Source organism: Schistocerca americana, chromosome 2 (assembly GCF_021461395.2).
Source record: "Schistocerca americana isolate TAMUIC-IGC-003095 chromosome 2, iqSchAmer2.1, whole genome shotgun sequence".
Taxonomy (NCBI): Eukaryota; Metazoa; Arthropoda; class Insecta; order Orthoptera; family Acrididae; genus Schistocerca; species Schistocerca americana.
Genome location: NC_060120.1, coordinates 451,435,093 through 451,454,117, shown reverse-complemented (window position 1 = coordinate 451,454,117; position 19,025 = coordinate 451,435,093). Strand labels below are relative to the sequence as shown.

The following is a 19,025-nucleotide window of genomic DNA, read 5'->3' as shown; positions in this document are numbered from 1 at the left end:
TTTATATTATTTATTGGAATGTAGGTTGTGGTTACAGACTGATCTACAGTGTAAACTGAGATATGAATTGAACTGAAGAGTGAGAAGCTGGTTGAGAGTTAGCAAAGCCAACAAATGTGAATACAAAATCTCATTTGTGGTGAGATACTGATCTGTAGTGTTCCCCAATATCTAGGTTAGGTTGAAAGGTGACAGTTTTTCGGTGAGTTTGAAAAGCGGTATTGAAGGCTTCAGTTAATCCAAATATTTAACTTAGGTAGCTACCATTTTTAATCAAGAAACTGATTAAATAACTATTTTTTAATTATTACGGTACATACTAGCCACATCCATTTTATTCATTTATTCTTATTTTATTGTATGTTTATTTCTAACTGAACAATGGAAAATGAAGGATGGAATAATAACAATATTATGAAAAGGATAGACTGTTATTCAGCATGTAGTGAAGATTCGGAGTTGCACAAAGGCACAACAAAGACTGCTAAACAAGTAAGCTTTCAGCCGAAACATATACTACTGCGGTAGGGGTGGGAAGGATAGTGGTACAACATTCCTCATTTCAGGGCAAGAAGAGAGGTAGTCAAAATGCTGGCAGAGAATATGATTCAGCTGCGACAGTTCAGCATGGTATTGAGTCATCTGGTGGGACTTTGGGAGGTGGTGCGGACTGCGGAGATATGGCATGGGACATTTGTTTTCGAGCACGGTTGGGAGGGTAATTTTGGCCTGTGAAGGCATCATTGATATTCTTAATATATTTGGAGAAGAACTGCGCATCACCACATATGCGACAGCCACTGGTAGCTAGGCTGTATGCAGGAGACTTTTGGTATGGAATCGGTAGCAGCTATCAAAGTGGATGTACTGCCGGTGGTTGGTAAGTTTTATGGACAGGGGTACAGATGTACCCATCTTTAAAGTGAACATCAACATCAAAGAAGGCAGCTTGTTTGGTTGAGGAGGACCAGGTGAAGAGAATGTGGGAGAAGGTGTCGAGGTTTTGGATGAAAATGAATAGGGTGTGCTCACCCTCATTCCAGATCACGAAAATGTCATTAATAAATCTGAACCAGGTGAGGGGTTTAGGATTCTGGGAGGTTAGGAAAGACTCCTCTATATGGCCCATGAATAGCTTGTGGAGGATGGTGCCATGCTAGTGCCCATTGCCCTACAAAGGATTTGATTGTAGGTGATGCTTTTAAAGGAGAAGTAATTGTGGTTGAGGATACAGTTAGTCATGGTGATCAGCAAGGTGGCTGTAGTCTGGAATCCATCGCCATTCGGATAGGTAGTGTCCAACAGTGGCAAGGCCATGGGCATTGTGGATGTTAATAGGCCTACATGTATTCCTTGACAATAAGATATACAGGGTGTTACAAAAAGGTACGGCCAAATTTTCAAGAAACATTCCTCACACACAAAGAAAGAAAATATGTTATGTGGACATGTGTCTGGAAATGCTTACTTTCCATGTTAGAGCTCATTTTATTACTTCTCTTCAAATCACATTAATCATGGAATGGAAACACACAGCAACAGAACGTACCAGCGTGACTTCAAACACTTTGTTATAGGAAATGTTCAAAATGTCCTCCGTTAGTGAGGATACATGCATCCACCCTCCGTCGCATGGAATCCCTGATGCGCTGATGCAGCCCTGGAGAATGGCGTATTGTGTCACAGCCGTCCACAATACGAGCACGAAGAGTCTCTACATTTGGTACCGGGATTGCGTAGACAAGAGCTTTCAAATGCCCCCATAAATAAAAGTCAAGAGGGTTGAGGTCAGGAGAGCGTGGAGGCCATGGAATTGGTCCGCCTCTACCAATCCATCGGTCACCGAATCTGTTGTTGAGATGCGTACGAACACTTCGACTGAAATGTGCAGGAGCTCCATTGTTCATGAACCACATGTTGTGTCGTACTTGTAAAGGCACATGCTCTAGCAGCACAGGTAGAGTATCCCGTATGAAATCATGATAATGTGCTCCATTGAGCGTAGGTGGAAGAACGAAACTAAAATGAGCTCTAACATGGAAATTAAGCATTTCCGGACACGTGTCCACATAACATCTTTTCTTTATTTGTGTCTGAGGAATGTTTCCTGAAAGTTTGGCCGTATCTTTTTGTAACACCCTGTATGCAACTTGCCCAATTATGAGCGGTGAAGGTTTCAGATTTGCCAATAAAAGGTATCATATATACAGGCTATTTACAATTTGTACAGAAACCAGATGGCAGTTATAACAGTCGAGGGGCATGAAAGGGAAGCAGTGGTTGGGAAGGGAGTAAGACAGGGTTGTAGCCTCTCCCCGATGTTGTTCAATCTGTATATTGAGCAAGCAGTAAAGGAAACAAAAGAAAAATTCGGAGTAGGTATTAAAATTCATGGAGAAGAAATGAAAACTTTGAGGTTCGCCGATGACATTGTAATTCTGTCAGAGACAGCAAAGGGCTTGGAAGAGCAGTTGAATGGAATGGACAGTGTCTTGAAAGGAGGATATAAGATGAACATCAACAAAAGCAAAACAAGGATAATGGAATGTAGTCTAATTAAGTCGGGTGATGCTGAGGGAATTAGATTAGGAAATGAGGCACTTAAAGTAGTAAAGGAGTTTTGCTATTTGGGGAGCAAAATAACTGATGATGGTCGAAGTAGAGAGGATATAAAATGTAGGCTGGCAATGGCAAGGAAAGCGTTTCTGAAGAAGAGAAATTTGTTAACATTGAGTATAGATTTAAGTGTCAGGAAGTCATTTCTGAAAGTATTCGTATGGAGTGTAGCCATGTATGGAAGTGAAACATGGACGATAAATAGTTTGGACAAGAAGAGAATAGAAGCTTTCGAAATGTGGTGCTACAGAAGAATGCTGAAGATTAGATGGGTAGATCACATAACTAATGAGGAAGTATTGAATAGGATTGGGGAGAAGAGAAGTTTGTGGCACAACTTGACCAGAAGAAGGGATCGGTTGGTAGGACATGTTCTGAGGCATCAAGGGATTACCAATTTAGTATTGGAGGGCAGCGTGGAGGGTAAAAATCGTAGAGGGAGACCGAGAGATGAATACACTAAGCAGATTCAGAAAGATGTAGGTTGCAGTAGGTACTGGGAGATGAAAAAGCTTGCACAGGATAGAGTAGCATGGAGAGCTGCATCAAACCAGTCTCAGGACTGAAGACCACAACAACAACATATACAGGGATGGTTCAAAACAATTTAAATGGCTCAAATGGCTCTAAGCACTATGAGACTTAACATCTGAGGTCATCAGTCCCCTCAAAATAATTATTATGACAATTAGCAAAATCCAGTTACAACGCAGCTAAAGCATATCTACTGGTACAACTACCTATGTAATGTGTCATATTATCGGATAACAAGTGCCATATTTACACACTACAATAATAGTGACACATCATCAATTACTGACACATTCCATAAAATTTCATCTTCATGATCCATAGAACAAGTATTAATGTAATGTAACTACGTATTCTTAAAAAAATTTTAGTTCTAAACAAATTACATAACTGAAGAAATTACTGTTTTATGCTTGAAGGGAGAAGACAAGTGTTTAACATCCTGCTGGCAACGAGGTCATTAGACCCGGCGTAAGCTTGGATTACAGAAGGCTGGAGAAGGAAAGCAGCCGGGCCCCTTCAACGGAACCACCCCAGCTATTTTAAGGAAATCACGGAAAACCTACATCAGGATGGCCAGATACAGGTTTGAACCATCATCCTCCCAAATGCAAGTCCAGTGTGCTAACCACTGCGCTATCCGGCTCGGTGCAAGAGAAGAACAATGCTGATCACACTTCAATCTCATTTCTTTTCTAACACATTGTAAACAGTGACATCAAAGTTCAGTATTGCAGGAGGTCAGAGAAATAAATGATGAATATAAATTGATACTCTTTGATACAATGACAAGTAAAAAAAATCATCCCCTAATGATAACCAAACGTTTTCTCTTCAAAAATGTAAAGAAAACTGAAGGAAATTTTCATCTCTGGAGGCTGATTTAAGGTAAAGCAATACTCACAGGCAAATTCATAGGACAAAGTTAAATTTAAAACTGGGATTGGCGTAAAAAAGGTTTTCTTCACGTGGAAAACAACTTTTGGATGAGTAAAAAAAAAGGGAGTGTAGTGTTGAAAATACAAAAGAGAACATACAGACTGAATGGAAAACTGTGTTCCTGGTACTGCATATTATTGCAAATATGTTTTTCCTTTATCTACTTCATCTTCTTTATGTTATTGTTACTATTACTATTGTAGGTGATGCATTTAACTATTGTTACTTCCCCCCCCCCCCCCTCCCCTGAACCATGGACCTTGCTGTTGGTACGGAGGCTTGCATGCCTCAGTGATACAGATAGCTGTACCCTAAGCGCAACCACAATGGAGGGGTATCTGTTGAGAGGCCAGGCAAACATGTGGTTCCTGAAGCGGGGCAGCAGCCTTTTCAGTAGTTGTAGGGGCAACAGTCTGGGTGATTGACTGACCTGGACTTGTAACATTAACCAAAATGGCTTTGCTGTGCTGGTACAGCGAACAGCTGAAAGCAAGGGAAAACTACAGCCGTTAATTTTTCCTGGGGGCATGCAGCTTTACTGTATGGTTAAATGATGACGGCGTCCTCTTGGGTAAAACATTGGATATCCATGCGGGGACTACTCAGGAGTAGGTTGTTACCAGGAGAAAGAAAACTGGCGTTCTATGGATTGGAGCATGGAATGTCAGGTTCCTTAATCGGGCAGGTAGGTTACAAAATTTAAAAAGGGAAATGGATAGGTTAAAGTTAGATATGCTGGGAATTAGTGAAGTTCGGTGTCAGTAGGAACAAGACTTCTGTTCAGGAGATAACAGGGTTATAAATACAAAATCAAATAGGGCTAATGCAGGAGTAAGTTTAATAATGAATAAAAAAAATAGGAGCACGGGTAAGCTACTACAAACAGCATAGTGAATACATTATTGTAGCCAAGATAAGACACGTATCCCACACCTACCACAGCAGTACAAGTTTATATGCCAACTAGCTCCACGGGTGACGAAGAGAATGAAGAAATGTATGATGAGGTAAAAGAAATTATTTAGATAGTAAAGGGAGATGAAAATTTAAGAGTCATGGAGAACTGGAATTCAACAGTAGGAAAAGGAAGACTAGGAGAAGTGGTAAGTGAATATGGAAAGGGGCTAAGGCATGAAAGAGAAAGCCGCCTGGCAGAATTTTGCACAGAGCACAACTTAATCATAGTTAACACTTGGTTTAAGAATCACGAAATAAGGTTGTATACGTGGAAGAAGCCTGGAGACACTGGAATGTTTCAGACCAATTATATAATGGTAAGACAGTGATTTAGGAACCAGGTCTTAAATTGTAAGACATTTCCAGGGGCACATGTGGAGTCTGAACACAATCTATTGGTTATGAACTGTGGATTAAAACTGAAGAAAATGCAAAAAGGTGGGAATTTAAGGAGATGGGACAAACGATTGACAACAATAGGGGAAAGAAACATAAATAGGAGAAGAATGGGTAGCTTTGAGAGATGAAATAATGAAGGCAACAAAGGATCAAGTAGAAAAAAATCAAGGGCTTGTAGAAATCCTTGGGTAACTGAAGAGATATTGAATTTAATTGATGAAAGGAAAAAATATAAAAATACAGTAAATGAAGCACCCAAAAATGAATACAAACATCTCAAAACTGAGATCAATGGGAAATGCAAAATGACTTAGCAGGGATGGCTAGAGACTAAATTTAATGATGAAGAGGTAAATATCACTAAAGGTAAGATAGATACTGATCACTAAAGGTAAGATAGATACTGCATACAGGAAAATTAAAGAGGCCTTTGGAGACAAGAGAACCACCTGTGTGAATATCCAAGAGCTCAGATGGAAAACCAGTTCTAAGCAATGAAGGGAAAGCAGAAAGATGGAAGGAGTAGACAGAGGGGCTATACGAGGGCAATGTACTTTAGGCAATATTATGGAAATGGAGGAGGACGTAGGTGAAGATGAAATGGGAGCTATGATACTGCATGAAGAATTCGACAGAGCATTGGAAGACCTACGTCAAAACAAGGCCCCGGGGATAGACAACATTCCATTAGAACTACTGATAGGCTTGGGAGAGGCAGCCCAGACAAAACTCTACCATCTGGTGAGCAAGATGTATGAGACAGGTGAAATATCCTCAGACGTCAAGAAGAACATAATAGTTCCAATCCCAAAGAAAGCAGGTCTTGGCAGGTGTGAAAATTATCAAACCATCAGTTTAATAAGCCACTGCTGCAAAATAATGACACGAATTATTTCCAGGTGAATGGAAAAACTGGTCAAAGCCAATCTTGGGGAAGATCAGTTTGGATTCCGTAGAAATGTTGGAACACGCGAGGCAATACTGACCCTATGACTTATCTTAGAAGATGGATTAAGGAAAGACAAACCTACATTTCTATCGTGTAGACTTAGAGAAAGCTTTTGATAATGTTGGCTGGAATACTCTCTTTCAAATTCTGAAGGTGGCAGGGGTTAAATACAGGGAGCGAAAGGCTATTTACAATTTGTACAGAAAACCAGATGGCAGTTATAAGAGCCGAGGGGCATGAAAGGGAAGCAGTGGTTGGGAAGGGAGTGAGACAGGTTGTAGCCTATGGCTGATGTTATTCAATCCATACATTGAGCAAGCAGTAAAGGAAAACAAAACAAAAATTTGGAGTAGGAATTAAAATCAATGGAGAAGAAATAGAAACTTTGAGATTCGCCGATGACACTGTAATTGTCAGAAACAGCAAAGGACGTGGAAGAGCAGTTGAATGGAATGGACAGTGTCTTGAAAGGAGGATATAAGATGAACATCAACAAAAGCAAAACCAGGATAATGGAATGTAGTTGAATTAAATTGGGTGATGCTGAGGGAATTAGATTAGGAAATGAGACAGTTAAAGTAGTAAATGAGTTCTGCTATTAGCGGAGCAAAGTAACTGATGATGGCCAAAGTAGAAAGGATATAAAATGTACACAAAATGGCAAGAAAAGTGGCTCTGAAGAAGAGAATTTTGTTAATATCAAGTATTGATTTAAATGTCAGTAGGTCTTTTTTCAAAGTATTTGTGTGGAATGTAGCCATGTATGGATGTGAAACATGGACAATAAACTGTTTAGACAAGAAGAGAATTGAAGCTTTCAAAATGTGGTGCTACCGAAGAATGCTGAAGATTAGATGGGTAGATTACATAATAAATGAAAAGGTACTGAACGAACTGGGAAGAAGAGGAATTTGTGACACAACTTGTCTAGAAGAAGGGATCGGTTGGTAGGACATGTTCTGAGGCATCAAGAGATCACCAATTTAGTACTGGAGGGCAGTGGGGAGGGTAAAAATTGTAGAGGCAGACCAAGAAATGAATACACTAAGCAAATTCAGAAGGATGTAGGGTGCAGTATCTACTTGGAAATGAAGAAGCTTGCACAGGATAGAGTAGCATGGAGAGCTGCATCAAACCAGTCTTTGCACTGAAAGCTACAGCACCAGCTACTACTACTACTACTACTCTTGCTGCTACTACTACTTAAAATTTTTCTGTTTGAACGGTAATAATTTGCAAACAATATCCTTTATTCTGTATAAAACATGCAAGATGACATATCTAAATCCATGGCAAAAATGTATTTATGGTCAAAAATAAATATAACGTAAGATTATCTTCCAATAGATGTAGCTACAGCAGTGCATTCAGTTTGCAACCCTGTCTGAAAGAACTGATTGCGTAGTAAAACTGTGATGAGTATGCCCGTAACGCGTACGGCATAAGTATGATCATTGCAAACAGTTTTCTTTGGAGATTGAATTACATGTTTGCCTACATCCCAGTCTTCCTAAGCGCGGAAAACACAACGAAGATCTCACACGGCGCTTTGTTCACAAATCATCTTCGCACGGCAAAGACGTCCGCACTCAAGAATTTTGCACCTGAATTATTGAAAACAGCTCATGACAACTAAAGAAAGTAATGATTTGTGGTGACGTCTGTAATGTCACCCGTTATGACGTACCGCATAGTGCCGGCGTTTCAGATAAGTGTTCAGTGCAGATTTGATCGCTTCGCTTTTTGAACGCTTCATCTTACTGCTGACGTATGGCCCTGGTATAAAAAGCTATAAAAAAATTCTGTCAGTCTCCATGAGTGCGTGAAAGCCTTTGCTCAAACCTCAATATAAACATCTTCCACCATCGAATGTTCCCTCTCACAACAAACAAAACAAGCAAAGCATATGGATTCCAAAAGATGCCACAGTTTATGCTACCTGCTAATGATTCCCATCGAAGTTTTCGGAATTCAGCTATAGAAAGACTAGACTGTAAGCGAAGCGCTACGTCCCTCTTGCCATCTGAACTAAAACTGTATTTTATACATTGATATTTATCAAATATTTCTTTCTTGCAAATATTCTGTCCGGAAAAGTATTTACTCTTGCACGGCCTTCTACAAAGCAGGCCATGACTTTTGCTGAAAAGGTTCCGTAGCGGACTGTCAGTACATCTCACTACAGTTATATTTTATTTTCAGTTACTTATTTTTTCATAACTCTTACCTCCATTCGTTTCTTCAGGACGTTCTCTTCCTTTTCTTCTTCATTCCCATTCAGAATAGTCGTCCAGTCATTTCACAATCGTCTATAATTAATTGTGGACAACGAGTGATAGTTGCAGCTAGAACTGTTAAATTAACTGTTGTCCTTCACATTCTAAAAAATTTTCATCGAAAATTATTATTTTTTTCTGTATGAGTTGATTGAAAAATCCATATGCGTGTCTAACACCACATTTAGTTGTGTAGGGCTACAGGGTCAACTCGGAACACCATCAACAATATTTCAAAGGTTGTTCAAGGATATTTTCTGAATGTTTGAATGTAAGGCACCCATGGTCTCATCACAGGATTTCTTAAGAATATTTATTAGCTACAAGGTAAATACAGTGTTCATCTATTTTCACACAGCTAACAAACTCACAACACTGAACTGACCGTTGTAGATACATTACATTCATTGTTGAAAGTCCTCTCTATCAGCGTTGTCAACGCCCCAGCATTACTGGATCGCATAATTGGTTAGAGATAATCAATTAGTTTGCTAAGGATAGTACATCTACAATCTACACTATAAAATCCGTTTTTTGTTGCGTGTCCTGGAATTTTGTTGCAGGTGGGCTATACAAGGTGATTCACAAAGAGAAGCAAATATTTTAATATGTTGTTCTACAAGTAAAACTAAAGAAAAAAGTAAATATAAACAGAGGTCCGCAAATGCTTAGTTACGGAGTGGCGGCTAATAAAAGATTTGCTTGAAATTTAGCAACATCGCTCATATGAAGTCATCGCAAAACAACGAGGTTAAAGTAAAGCACGATTTACATTTATTTTGTTGTTAATGTTCTGGTGACTCTAATAAAACATGTCCCAGAAGTGTATCTGCAGTAGTTTTCCAGAACACCCTGAGAAGCAAAGTTTATTATCAATACACACTTTATTGGACCATTCATTTTCCCAAACATCTAACTAGCGAGACATACTTACAATTCCTTCAAGAAGAAATGCCCCGCTTGCTCGAAGATGTTCCACTTGCTATGCGATTGCAAATGTATTTGAACATGACGGCGCGCATCCACATTTCACCAACGCCGTTACTACACATTGAAATGAACATTTCCCCAGAAATGGATTGGTCGTGGTGCTACACGTCTGTGGCCACACAGATCGGCCATTTTATCGCCAATGGATTTTTGTTCATGGGAATGGATGAAAGTCATAGGTTATGAGGACGAAGTCAATGCATGTGCTCGCATTATGAATGCAATAGACAAAATTAAGAACAACCCTGTGAAACTGAAGCAAGCAACGGAATCTGTTCATACACATGCAGCTAAATGCATTGAACTCGGTGGAGACATTTTTGAATATTTATTGTGAAGCCGTATGTACACTGTACAACTTCCTTAACACTGAGCTTTGTTTTTCTCCGGTTCAACATGAATTCTCGTGCTATGGTATTAATGAAAGCAGATTATCTCACATATTCATACAGTTTTGGTTAACGTTATTACCATCATTTTTCCAAAATTAAATTCTCTGCAGCTTCCATTGAGACCTTTGCGCAGTTGTCTGGAATTTAAAAAAAATTGGGCCAAGTACATGATAAATTAAAAATTTTACGAAATTACGTCTTTGTTTCTCTGGATGTTCTGGAAAACTACTGCAGCTACACGGCTGAGACATGTTTTATTAGATTCACCAAATCAATAACAACAAAATAAATGGAAATCGTACTTTAACCTCGTACAGTTTTGCAATGGCTTCATATTAGCAAAGTTGCTAAATTTCAGGCAAAATCTTTTATTAGTCTAACTCCATAACTAAATATTTGCGGACCTCACTGTATATGAACTTTTTTCTTTAGTTTTACTTGTAGAATAACATATTAAAATATTTGCATATCTTCGTGATTCAGCCTGTATAATGGCTTCCAGGGGCAACAAAAAATCATTTTCAATATTTTGCATAATTATTGAGACATTTAAAAATTTAACAAGCTATCATAATCTGCTCATTAGGAGTAAAAAATGGTTCAAATGGCTCTGAGCACTATGGGACTTAACATCTGAGGTCATCAGTCCCCTAGAACTTATAACTACTAAAACCTAACTAACTTAAGGACATCACACGGATCCACACCCGAAGAAGGATTCTAACCTGCGACCATAGCAATCGCATGGTTCCGAACTGAAGCGCCTAGAACAGCTTGGCCACAATGGCCGGCTCATTAAGAGTAAGTTAAGTTCAAAATCATAAGCATTACAATTAGAAACAAAGTATTTGTCTTGAAGCTGATGACGCTCAAATATTCCAAATTTTTTCATCCATTACAGGAAAATGATAACACTTCCAACAAACTTCATACGTAACTTCAAACTCTTATGAAACTTCTCGCTGGCAGCCCTCACAAAATGATGGAATGTAAAAAGTTTATCATTTTCGCTGCTCATGTGATCAAACTTCAGTATCAACAATGACATTTTAATTTTTTACTTCTTTACGTGAAGAATTTTTCAACCGATAGTACTTCAATGCAACCTAATAACACTTTCCTGCACTTTTGTTGAAACATCAATTTAGTTTGACACATACCATGAGTCAGTAAAATAGTATGTTCTGAACATCACAGTAATAATCTTTTTGTAGTATTAAAAATATGCGCAGTACCTTTTGTTGTTTTCTTCTGCAGTAGCTTTTATTATGATGGTCAATGTACTAAATTAGCTGGTACTTTGAACCCTGTCTGATGCTTTGCTTACTATGACAATGATGATTTTAAGCACTTTATATAGGCCTATGTATATCCAGTTTATGATCTGAAAATGTTGCTGATTAAATATCACAGTATGTGAAAAGGACACACTAAATATCTACTTAAATAACAACACTGCGATAAAGCTTGTTAGTTTTAAAAACTTGTATTACTTAACGTGCACAAGAACATGGCAAAGGCTGACTTTTACAATATGTCCATTACTATGAAAGATAGCATATACTAAACTTCACCATACCAAATAAATACTTCAACCCCTTCGTGGTGTTGAGCAATGTATTGTAGCCTCTTTCGAGGTTTTGCTACCGATGGATCGTTTAGTAGCTTTTACACAGTGGCTTCCACGTTGTAATTTCCGTTTTAATATTTGGTCTACAACATAATGTCTACCTCCTTCACAGTAAACAATGACTTCCCACTGGCGCTCATGCCACTTCTGATTGGTTCGTAAATAGCTCCTTAACACTGTATAATTATGTGTAGCAATAATTTCCCACCCATCTGAGGCCATTTAACAATGATTGTGCTCCATTTATTCACCACACAATACAGTACGTGGGCATCGCACCACACGCTACTTCACAACATTTCTATCTCATAAACAAGACGTTCTGGAACATTTTGTCACAACGCTTCTCCCGCCTTATTCTTCCGCAGGGAATTCCCTTTAAATTTTAACTTAAGCCTAAATAAAGTCATGACTCGTCACAGCTTTAATTACAAATGTTCATAATACTTTTAAAACTAAAATCTACTTAACAATATATAGAGATTAATACAAGAAAACATTATTTACAGCTATACATTTAAACACAGTTACAGATTGAAACTTCCTGGCAGATTAAAACTGTGTGCCCGACCGAGACTCGAACTCGGGACCTTTGCCTTTCGCGGGCAAGTGCTCTACCACCTGAGCTACCGAAGCACGACTCACGCCCGGTACTCACAGCTTTACTTCTGCCAGTACCTCGTCTCCTACCTTCCGAACTTTACAGAAGCTCTCCTGCGAACCATGCAGAACTAGCACTCCTGAAAGAAAGGATATTGCGGAGACATGGCTTAGCCACAGCCTGGGGGATGTTTCCAGAATGAGATTTTCACTCTGCAGCGGAGTGTGCGCTGATATGAAACTTCCTGGCAGATTAAAACTGTGTACCCGACCGAGACTAAGGTCTCCGCTGCAGAGTGAAAATCTCATTCTGGAAACAGTTACAGATTATTTGTTGCGTGCTCCACAGGCTGGTGGCAGCACCTTAGCAGCCATCTGCCTTACTTTACTGTGAGCTGTTAGATGGCGTATACACCCTCAGTGCTATATCATCTCACTGCTTGCTTTATAGAGGTTTTTACAACAGTCCTGCTACTCATAATATTCTATAAGTCAGGAAAGCGAATAACAAAGTAACTTCTACAAGATGAAATGGAACAATTTCGGACGACTTAAAGTGGTGAAGTATGTGTTTAAACTCCCACTTCTTTAACGAAATGACTTACTTGATACTGTCAGCCGACTTTCCTTGAGGCATAGCTTGCTGCTGCAACATCCTTTTTTTCCTTCTTGTCCGAAGTAGGTTTGCTAGGAACGTGAATCTCTCAACACTCTTTCTACTGATAAAAATAAGCAGAAGTACGCAGTCTCTTTTGCTTCACTTAACGATGTATATTTAAACATAAAACTTTTACAAATCTCATTCTCCACATAAAGAAACACTGTCAAGTAAGTCTCCTCGTGTATCCAAAGGTTAGAAACAAAGTTCACTTACACATAAGAGAAAATTGGCTTAAAAAATAAGCCCATTCTCATCATGAATCTGAATGCATGTCTTATCCTCTCCAAGTCCAAGACGAGCATTAACTAACAATATTTCAACTGTTTTATTCCACTACAATAGTCAAGTTATAAAACAGCACAGAATACATAAACACTCCATGTTCTTTCACTGTGGCTTCAATGGCGCGACCGTCAAACACTTTTCGGTGCCTTTCGAACGCCGCATCTACGCTCGTCACACAATAAACTTCAAACCTGCGCACACAGACAGGTGATACGCAGTAAATAGGCTCTCTCACACTTATATTTAAAATCTCGTGTGTTCGAGACCGTAGAAGGCCGAGTGCTTCTAGAATTTACGCGGAAATTCTCGAAACACTACAAATTCCTACAATGTGTGACGTACTTGTGTCGTTACAAGTTACCGCCTAGCTTCTTCCAAACACATTTATCGATGCTTCAAGTTCTTGTATCAAAAAGGTGATACATCAATCTTATAAATTTGACAGTAACTACACACCTAACAAAAGTCGATATCCCTAGTGAAGATGCTTCCTCTGGAGCATCAGGTACAGAATCACTAAGAAGCTATGTGGCAAGTGACACTTTCATTTTATTTTTAAACCGGTTAATGTCGCTTGCCCACACCTTTTTAGCTGCATGGAGACCATCATTATCCTGAAGCCTGTGCAGTGCGCCAATGTAACACTATGATATTGTGTATAATTGCTATCAATTAATTTTTTGTCACCTAAACTTTCTGGTACCAACCGAAGTACATGTGATGGATCCAACAAAAGTGACTCAGAATTGGGTTTACCAGAAACTTTGAAGGCGGTGCATAAAGTAGATGGTACAATACAAGAACCTAGCGAAGAGTGAAGTTGCCATGAAATTTGATGCAGCACGATTACACATCAAAGATACAACTTTGACACCTACAGACGCAGTGAACACAAAACATTTTTTCTCTATGTTTGCGCTTTGGGCTCCATTCGTTTGTGCAACTAAAAAATATGCAACAGGCAGCGTCCAGCTGCTATTTATGCCCACAAAGATGATACCATTGTGCTTTTTGCTACTGGCAAACTATGTGACTCAATAACAGTTTCCTCATCAATACAAGTATTGATGGTCATCAAAACCCACGTACTGTCGAATTCATATATCAACTGTTATCAGGTTGCAATTAGAGGAAAATCTAAAAGACTTTCAAAAAATGGTTCAAACGGCTCTGAGCACTATGGGACTTAACATCTGTGGTCATCAGTCCCCTAGAACTTAGAACTACTTAAACCTAACTAACCTAAGGACATCACACACATCCATGCCCGAGGCAGGATTCGAACCTGCGACGAAAAGACTTTCAGAACTTAAAAGGCCTCACTTGTGAAACCAGTATCATCATCCATACTTTGATACTGTACCACTTACTTACTGTTATTGGATGTGGCATGCAAGGTCAAACATAGCCCTGGCATAATCATATGCTTATTATTAATAATATAGGCTCATCTGCCAGTTCTGGTAAGAAATTCGTCAGTGGAGTAGGAGTTGTCCACCAATAAACTAAACTGAACTTTATTGGTAGTTAAACTTTTCATGGTGCTGGCAAGTTATTGGCAATGTGTATTCCTGCCGGCCGGAGTGGCCAAGCGGTTCTAGGCGCTACAGTCTGGAACCGTGTGACCACTACGGCCCCAGGCTCGAATCCTGCCTCGGGCATGGATGTGTGTGATGTCCTTAGGTTAGTTAGGTATAAGTAGTTCTAAGGGACTGATGGCCTCAGAAGTTAAGTCCCATAGTGCTCAGAGCCATTTGAACCATTTTTTGTGTATTCCTGAGTAACTGACAACATTTCTGCCCAAAGGAAGTGACTTTAAATCTATCTAAAGATTATTCTTATTTCTTGTATTGATTTCATGAACTGATATGTTGGTTTGAAAAAGAGATATATTATTTATCACAACTTTCATCAAAGTAGAAATACATTGAGAAGCAGTAGATAGTATCCCCAGTTCCTTGAACAGGCCTCTTCAGAACTTTCTTCATTTCATACACCACAAAAAATTTGAATTGCACATTTTTGGACTCGGAGAACTTGAGTTTGGCTTGATGAGTTAACCCAAAACATGATCCCATATGACTTCATGGAGTGAAAGTAAGTGATGTATGATAGCTTTTTATTTTTATATCACATATTTCTGACATCACTCAGATTGCAAATAACGATTAACACTGTCAACATGTTCTTCCTGCTTGTCATTACACTTTATCGATATACAGAGGAGGGTCTGAACTGTGTATTTTTATGTTTAGTGACAAAAAATTGGTTAAGTACCATCAAAATTTAACGGATCAGTTTTTCTAAGACAACACCTGATTTCCTATTTAGGGTGCAATGGCTACAACATGTGTGAAAGAAACATACTTCGCATCTAGTAATATTAGTGATGTAAAGTAACTGATATACGCAAGAAAAAATAAGTGCCCAAGACGGAACATTGTGGGACACCACTTGTAATTAGTTCACAGTTGGATGATGCCTAATAGAATAATACAGGACTCTTTCCTATTGTATACCTTACCCTTTGCTTCCTTTGAGAGAGAGAGACACAATTTGAACCATCCGTTTCATAATGGCTATTGCCATCTAACGAAGATCTGGCTCATACATCTGTATGCTTTAACTAAACAAACAGCGTTTTTTGGCTTGTTTCACAATTTTATTATTAATGTTACTGCATCACCTAGGTTTCAGGTTATAAGCCCATTTTCAAGTACATCACTGACTCCCAAAGATGTAAAGGCACAGATAAACATGATGGCAAGGCAAAGGTAGTCATGTCAACTTCTTAAGATATTGATCCATAGCTTTATGTAAAATTACTCCAATAACCATTTTTAACACATTACATATGGAATTACACAATTCAGCAATTACACTAACATGACGGGACAAAAGTTATGCATCAGCCCAGAACTTCTTATCTGCTGATGGACTGTGGCCCAAAGTTTTGCTTCTATCCCACAGTTGTGATCTCATCAAAAAGGGGTGAATAATTGAACTGGGTTTGCTCATTTAATATTAGGTGTCTTTTCATTTCTAAAATTTCTAATTGGTTGAGTTTAGCCCAAGTTCCTCTGTGTGTAAGACCAGTACATCTACTATTTATTTGTGGTTATTGTTCAGACAATGTTTCACAAAGTCTGAATCAGTCTTTTTCAATCTCCAGCTTCTATGATGTTTTTCAAGCCTGGTGCAGATTGATCTCCCTGTTTGGAACTAGCCCTACAGAAAGATATAGTAACGAAAGTACAGTGTGTAGAAGAAATCAAGTAGACATAGAAACAACAACAAGCATAATGTCAGAAGAGCAACGAGTTCTTAGTCAGGAAGGAAATGAAAACGAGGATTGAAAACAGTAATGTGATTGTGACTAGGGCAGATAAAGGAGGAGCTGAAGTGCTGTTAAACAAAACAGATTACACCAAAAAAGTAGAAGATTTTTTGTAGTCAGTGCAGCTACAAAGACTACAGAGAGATCCAACAGGTAGTTAGAATGATAAGGCTAAGCACGTAGTAAACGAGTGCTCCAACTTCTTCTCTGAATATGCCTGTAAGAGCATTCTGCAAATAAACCCTAGGCACCACAGCTGTGTGGTTTACCAAAGCTCCACAAACCAGAAGTGCCAATCTGACCTATGGTATCCGCAATACAAGCTCCAGTACACAAGATTGCCAGGAGGATCAACAACATCCTGAAGAAGAAACTGAACTTCAAAGGGAAGTACAACATTAAGAACAATTCAGATTTAGTTAACAAATTAACAGATGTTAAGGTTTCAACAAATGCAAAATTAGTCTCTTTTACTATGCAAACCTTGTTCACATCTATTCCGGTGAAAGACCGTATACATATTGTGTCACAATCGTTGTATTCTCAGAACATTAATCCAGAGAACAGCTGAGCATTGTTAGTACAATGGAATGCTGGTTAAATCAAAACTATTTATGTTCTCAAGGGAGCTATTATCACCAAGCAGATGGTCTGACAATGGCCTCACCTTTATCCCTCTTAGACTGATTTTCTTAGGAGGGAACCACTGGCAACACATGTTGTGTATTGGTACAGATATGTAGATGATATTCTTTGTATGTGGAAAGGTTCCAGTAGACAACTCCACATATTTGTGGAAAATATGAACCAGTGGCACACTAACATTAAGGTGAGCATCGAGTTGAGGGGCGGGGGTGGAGGGGGAGTGGGCAGCGTAAATTTCATAGACATTAGCTTAAAGATAGAAGACAGTGACCATAAATTTAAAATTTGTTGAAAAGACTATTTCACTGACACATTCATCCTGGCTTCCTCCCAACATCCTGCAACCTATAAACATGCAGCTTTCCACCACATCATCCACCGTCTCCTTTCTACCCCTATGTCCCAAGAAGACTTTGACTGGGAACTTAACGCAATAAAAACAATAGCCACAAGTAATGAATTTAATCCCATCATCACTGAGAATATTCTAGGTAAAAGTATGAAGAAACAAGCCAGATCCCTCCCTACTGTCGTCAATGAGAAACACAGACAAACTGGAAAAGAAATGGTGCAGATTACCATTTGAGGGGAAACATCAAATAGGATAAGTAACATTTTGAAGACATAGGGTTTCTCTGTGTTTTCTATGACCCTCAGACAATAGGTAGTTCCTTGTTCAATGTAAAAGACAAACAACCAGCCAAAAATGGGGTTCATAAAATCACCTGCATTGAGTGTCAGTCTTGTTGCATTGGACAGACAGTGAGGTGAATCTGCGCTGGGCTTAAAGAACACCATAGAAGCTGGAGATTGATGAAGACTGATTCAGACTTTGCGGAACATTGTCTGAACAATAACCACATATACATAATGGATGTACAAGTCTTACACACAAACGAAAAGGGGGCTAAACTCATCAAATAAGAAATTTTTGAAATTAAAAGACAGATGTGTACACCCTCACACTTATTATTAAACGAGCAAACCCATTTCCATTACTCACCTCTTTCTGATGAGATCACAACTCCAGGATAGAAGGAAAACGTTGGGCCTCAGTCCATCAGTAGAGAAAAAGTTCTGGGCTGATGTGTAACTTAAGTCCCATCGTGTTAGCGTAATTGCTGAATTATGTAATTCCATATGAAATATGTTAAAAGATGGTAATTGGAGAATTTTACTTTAAGCTATGGATCGATATCTTGAGAAGTTGAGACGACTATCTTTGCCTTATCATCATGTTTATCTGTGCATTATCATCTTTGGGAATCACTAATGCATTTGAAAATGGTCTTATGACCCAAAACCTAGCTGATGTAGTAATATTAATAATAAAACTGTGAAACAAGGCGGAAAACAGTGCTTGTATAGTTAATTTACAATGTTTCATCAAGAACCCACAGTTGATTTAATTAATATCTGAATGCTTTCATTAGGGTCATTGCCACACTGAATATTTTTGTTGATTTTATTAAATAATGCGGTAAACTGGGGAAAATTCTTCTAATCACATCTTCACATATTTTTGATGGTGCTCTTGGGTATTGATGCTCATTACTTGAAAATCTTCAGATTTATTTTTATTAATATCCTCTCCTTTAAAATATTTTGCAAAAACCACAGATCTCTTGCAAATTATGTAGTTTTTCTTCGGAATTGCTCTGTTAGTGACTCTAAATGTCGTGAACGTGAATACTGTGATATAGCTCCTATAGCCACTGTCTCGAAAATTGTTCACACAGAGTAGAAGAAAGTCTTTGGCATGTGAAAAATGTTAATTAATTCAGAGTAATACACTTTTACTATAAGTAACACACAACT

The 19,025-nt window shown here is 38.6% G+C and overlaps 1 protein-coding gene across 1 annotated transcript in view; it reads right to left on the bottom strand.

The window, feature by feature from the left end:
- Positions 1 to 8,275, bottom strand: part of LOC124594805 (TAF5-like RNA polymerase II p300/CBP-associated factor-associated factor 65 kDa subunit 5L) — a 156,024-nt gene extending 147,749 nt beyond the window's left edge. The window contains exon 1 of the mRNA XM_047133235.1: positions 8,079 to 8,275. Within this exon, the coding sequence (XP_046989191.1) occupies positions 8,079 to 8,147 (69 nt within the window). The 5' untranslated portion in view covers positions 8,148 to 8,275. The remainder of the gene's footprint in view (positions 1 to 8,078) is intronic.
- Positions 8,276 to 19,025: the final 10,750 nt, after the last annotated feature.